At 37.6% G+C, this 6,000-nt stretch overlaps 1 protein-coding gene across 3 annotated transcripts in view; it reads right to left on the reverse strand.

Moving 5' to 3' along the window:
- Nucleotides 1-4,660, reverse strand: part of epha5 (EPH receptor A5) — a 61,946-nt gene extending 57,286 nt beyond the window's left edge. For all 3 annotated transcript variants that reach the window (XM_004538361.2, XM_004538360.3, XM_076886361.1), the window contains exon 1: nt 4,402-4,660. In XM_004538361.2, the coding sequence (XP_004538418.1) occupies nt 4,402-4,501 (100 nt within the window). In that variant the 5' untranslated portion in view covers nt 4,502-4,660. The remainder of the gene's footprint in view (nt 1-4,401) is intronic.
- Nucleotides 4,661-6,000: the final 1,340 nt, after the last annotated feature.

The following is a 6,000-nucleotide window of genomic DNA, read 5'->3' on the forward strand; positions in this document are numbered from 1 at the left end:
GGATCTTGCTAACCAAAAACTCCCACACAACTTTGTACGCACAATTCAGTGTCTGCAACACAACTCAAACTCAAACTAATCCATTAAAAAAAAGGAAAACCTCCCTGCTCAGCTTCCCGGCTGAAAGCTGTCAAGTGCAATTACTTGATCACTTCAAATCCTTAAAGTGTGTTTCCATCAACTCTTGTGCAAGACTGGTAACAGCGGAATCTCGCAAGTTGCGTGTGTGCCTTCACATGCTTCTTCCGCATCAAATGCACAACAGGTCTTGACAAAAGAGCCTCTCGTGAAGGCAATTGTCATCTCAGTTTTTTGACATATTTGGAGGCACTAAACAATATTCTCTTTAGTGGCTTGTTAGTTTTATCTCAACAAAAGCACATGTCAACATCTGGAAAATATTAGATGTTTACTGAACCTAAGCTCTCATTATAAACATACTGGATATGGCTGAGATAGGCAGATGTTAACACCCAGGTGCAGAATCTGACTAAATCATTGTGGCCACATGACTGGGCGAGAACAAAGCAGGTTAACACGTAGTATATTAATGATGTGACACAGTTTACAACACCGTATGCTGTCATAAACTGAGCTCATATTCTGTTAAAGCAGAGTTCAGTTTTCTTTATCTCCTCTACGATAACATTTAGCTTGTTCTTTGTTTGATACAATGTGTACTCAAACAATAAAAGAAAAGTCCAACCAAGTGACCCATAGACAAGCTTTTATACTTGAAGCAGATTAAGAGATAGACATTAGAAAATATTGCTAACTGAAGCAAACATTATCTGTATCTACCTACAACAGCAGACAAAGGGGATACTTCTCCTTGCCGCGTCTCTCTACCTGTTTTTATGACTAAGTAGTTCATGTCTAAATTGAAGCCTTTATTCTATTTTGGTTAAGCTCTGTCACATGTTTAACTTCATAAGAAATCTTTTTGCATCTATGTTGTAAACATGAAATCTGATGATGAACAACAAAAAATAAGACTGGAAGTGAAAAACAGAAATTGCATTTGAGTCTAGCAGGGGACTGATGGACACACTATGCATTAGGAGACATTTTTCTTTAACCCATCACAGCTTAGCCAGGTTGGTAAAAACAAATCTTTAAGACTTAACCTCCTAAAAATCTTGGATAAGGTAAAACTTCTGCTGTTCTTTAAAACAGGTTTTCACATGTAACATTTACACAAACCAACCATTAATGTATGTAAAAAAAAAAAAATATCAGCCAACTATCCAAAAACACAATTTCAGAAACATTGGTGACTTTCTGACCAGCTGTTGAGTGTAACATTTACAGTTACATGTGCTGTCATAAAACAACCAAACTACACATGAACCCTGCCCTAATGTAAACAAAATGATAGGCATCCATAAATAATCTGCATCACAAGGTGTACTGGTGTATGCAGCGTTGCTCAATATCTCAGACACAGACGTTCTGCAACCCCGAGCACCACACAAACACACAGACGTAGACACACCTCCTGTCTTACTGTCTTCACTGTTCTACAGAGAATAATAAAAGATGTCCTTAGGAGGCGATTAGACAACTAATTAGGCCATAAAGAAGAGATAAGTGATACTGAACTAGATCATAAGGGATATGTTACCTCTTTCCCTCTCTTGTTCTCTCTAAGGATTAAACCACCTAACAAGTTAGAGCTCGGCTATGACAATGATCTATAGCACTTATTATTAAAAGTCATCTCAGCTAAATGAATGTAGTGATTTAAAGTCTTGAGTGACATTACTTCAAGGATACATATTTTAAATCCTTTGAAGGATGCGGATTTTTAACATTGGAAATACTGATAAAATTCTCCTCAAGTTAAGTGTTGTTGCTGTTAGACAAAGGACATTTATTTTCAGTTACACTGAAACTATGCAGTTTTACTCCTTGACCTAAGTTATCTTTAACAGTCTCGTGTGTAACCATATCTTACCTGTTACTTTTACCTGCACATATGAAATGCGCAATTTTAATTAATGCAGTCCCCTCATCTTTTTTTCTTTTTTCGCTGTGTGTACCTTGTGATGTTTGATTTTGACAATTTACGTGTTAGCTCAGAGTTCTCTGGGATTAATGGTCTGTTTTCTCCTCCCACACAGAGAGAGGCAGACAAATATTCTTTCTTTCAAGCCATTTGGTGTAATTACTCCAGATTCACCATTTCCATTTGATCAATGCCACAGCCAACAAAAAGTAAAGTGAAAGCTTTTAAAATCCGTTTAGGCTCCCAAAACCCCATATCTTCCTCGTGTCACACATCATGATTAATCAAACACAGTAATAATGTAACAGATGTGAGGCTCTGGGATGTACTCTGAATTTCATTAGTTTTTTAAAAATGAGCTGATTAGTTTCAATAGACGGAATTTTCAACATGGTAATGTGTGCACAACTTCCTTTTTATTTATTTTAATTTTTGAACAATTGTATCCTGAGTAAGTCATTTAAATGTACTTAGTGAGACTGGCGAATAAGTGAAAACCAAACATTTACATGAGGTTAGTAGCATGCTGTCAGATAAGAACTTCCTCTTTTTCAAAACAAAACCTGAGATGGGCAAGTGGCCAAAATACCCAAATATTTTTCAAATTTGTCTACACAAGCAAAAAATAAATTCCTTAATTGTATTTTTTTTTAACTAATTACAATTAATTAGTCAAATGAGAGAAGAGGCTAGTTTAATTATGGGCTTCACTCACCTCTCCAATTATGCATGCAGTGCTATGGTGATTATCCTTTGCAATGCAAATATCTGTCAAATGAATCTAACGTTGGTTTTAAATGGTTAACCTCTGGTAAATGGTTCTTGACTGGCTGGGTGTTGAACAGCTTCATTTCTGGTGTTTGGTTAAGTAAAAGTTTAATATCTTTTCTCTGCAAATTAGAATGAGATGAACAGGTTTTAACTCGATAGTTGAAGACAACAAAGAAAACAAATGTCTGCGTATATGCCAGATGTGAAAGATCAAATGCTGGCATGTTTTTTTATTTCCCCTTCACTCACTTCATTGACTCCATCCTGAAGCTTGGCTTTAAAAAGGCTTTGGCTTAAAAAAGGGGGGTATTCAAGTATTTTGACAGCAGGTTTTGATACTAATGACGAATAAATGTAGGTGTATTTTAACCACATGCATATTTTCATTATTTAATGGAACAGTGCACCTTATCACATTAAGGATATATTCATAAATTGAACACGAAACATCATGATTTCCTGGATTCAATAAAAAAGAAAGAAAAGAAAGAAAGATATAATATAAACAATCTTTGTGAACTTTTCATGTGCTGGCCAATGACGCCCTGCTAAACGCTCCAGGACCCCTCAGTGTCCTGTGGCCAAATATTGAGAACTTTGGTGAATATAAACTTTTACCAAATAAATCTGCCATGTGGAGAATATGCTGCTTGATGAATGTGCTCTCTTTCCCGGATAATGCTGTCTAATAGCTCCAAACAATGGTATTCATCTGGAGCTATTAAAATGCTGCTCATGCAGACAATGGCGTGGGAACAGTATTTGGCAGACTATTTTACACTTCTTACTCAGTTTTTTGTGCCTACATTGTCAAATATTTATCCTTATTTTATGCCACTTTACAGTTGCCCACTTTTCACATTTAGTAGGACAGTGTAGGTGTGCATTTGTTCAGATGATAAGAATATTGCAGGTATTTTGCAATATACTGTGGAACTGAGGAAATTTATGAGCGGTCACAGATTAATCTGACATGATAAGTGCTGAAAGAACCAAACATGAACAAACCTATAAAGGAACAAGGCAAGCCCAAACTAAATGAGTTTTCAGGGAAATTAAGTTATTGTCACACCTAAACGTCAGCATTTTAATAAGTGGGAAGCCAAGCGGTCAATTTAATTTTAGAGTCGTTTTACAGTAACTACCGAGAGAGAAAATAAATAAATACAAAAATAAAAATGTGAATTTGCATTCTTCGTCCAGTCTATGGTGAGCACCTTACACGCTAAAGACAAAAATGCTAAAGAGTGATACGGAGATTTTTGCAGCGCACTGTGCGTCTGTTGGCGCTGCCATGTCCTCAGAGGAATGGTTATCAGAAAGAGACATGTTCTGTCCAAAGGTCTTTTTTTATTCGACCCTTTACAGTTTGGGAACACAGAGTCATTGCACACACGGGGCACACAGCTGTCATAAAGATAATCTGTTTGTATTAATATTATATACGACCTCTTTCTGCCGTCAAACGGCTCCAGAAACGAATAGACCAGCCAAGGAGTCTGAGACCGATGGTCTGGGCACCAGCTGTGGTACGAGCAGACCTTTAACCGCTTTTCGGCGCCCGTTAAAGCCTAACCAAACAGCGCTGTCAGTAACCCTAAATCCTTCCTGTTTTAGTTTACCTTCGTTTGCGGGAATGCACCACGCTCCAAGAAATGCCAGGCTCCAAATCCATGTCCATGTCACCAACCGAATGCCACAACTCCACCAACGAGATTGCATGGCGCATCCAAAAAAACCCAAAACCAGCAACAAGATTTTTTTCTTAAACAACAGCAGTTTCGGTCAGAACAGAAGGGGAAAGCGTAGTGAAACCATCTGTCGCGTTATGAGTCCGCTCAGAAAGATGGGGATCATGTTATGCGGCGGCAAGAAGGAGGCAATGAGGAGCCGAGTGCGCTCTGGTTTTGGGAAGGCGGGCAGCGCGTCGGGAGGCGGAGTGAAGCTCAGTCTCTCCAATCACAGACCCTCCACAGGTGAACCCCACTGCCGCTGAACTCATTTCTCCAATAATCGATTACCCCTCACTCATTACCTCTGTTGACCGTAAAAGCATTACTTACCGTTCGTATTAAGTTGCCCTCTCCTGCTCTGCGTTTCTGCACGATTGAGACTTGCTACAAAATTGGATTTGTAAAGAACACAGGTACTTTGAGGTGTTTTTTAAAAAGAAAAAAAAAAACATATCCCCGTTGTTTCAGTCCAGCTGCATTGCTTTCAGTTATGTGGGTTATCAGTGCTTGTATTCAGTTTTTGACAACATGTTTATAACGCAACAACTGCCGTTTTAACTACTGAGAGAATGTTTAAAGACGCATTATTTGACTGCTGCTGCAGCAGTGTTTGCTTTATAATCTTTCAGTAGTTCTTGGTGTATCACGTCAGGGAACAACAGACTGTAAAAGCAAAAGCAACCCTTATTTAGTAGGATAATTTACTGGTAATACAGTTATTGTAGTATTGAACAGGATGTGGATTTCCAATAAATATTGCCTCTGGGCAGCATTTCCAGCCCCTGTGTCTCATATAATCACTGTGGTTTGTGGACTTTATAGATCATTTTCAGGCTACAGACAGCTGACAATGATGGTCTGTCTCGCTCTGTGGTAGCCCTGTGTTAGACCAGTGACTGCTTCTAGTCCTGTGATAGCTGGGATAGGATCCTCCACACTCGTTGACTCTGGATTGGATCGGCGGAAGAAAATATTTTTAACACTATATTTTTTTTCATGCTTGGCATGCAAGACAGTTCTTGACAAAGAGCTATACATCTATGTTGTATCCATCAATGTTGAGGGTTCTTTAACTGATGGTTTCTCACCCCTGTCTTCTTCTTATTTCTTCTGTGTTCTGCAACGCTTTTAGCAGTAAAAAAAAATTAATTAAATATTTTTTTTAAAAAAGAAGAAAGAAACTACTTTGTAACCCTGATTTTTAATAGAAATATACAACTTAGTTTTACATAAACCTAAAGTATGAGTCTACAGGTATACTAATTGTGTAATCACTGATTATCCCATCTAGATGAAGACTTCTTTCTTAAGAGGTTTAATTCAAGGCTTTCAGTTTACTTTTATCTTTTATCTTATCTTTTAATGTCAATTCAGTGTACTAAGACAAACTGGAACAGTCTCCAAATACTTTTTTCATTTTTCATAATATTTTTTATTGAGTTTATTTGCTCCAACTAAAAACACACAAACAAAAAAAGTGCACCATCA

The sequence above is a fragment of the Maylandia zebra genome, linkage group LG7 (assembly GCF_041146795.1).
Source record: "Maylandia zebra isolate NMK-2024a linkage group LG7, Mzebra_GT3a, whole genome shotgun sequence".
Taxonomy (NCBI): Eukaryota; Metazoa; Chordata; class Actinopteri; order Cichliformes; family Cichlidae; genus Maylandia; species Maylandia zebra.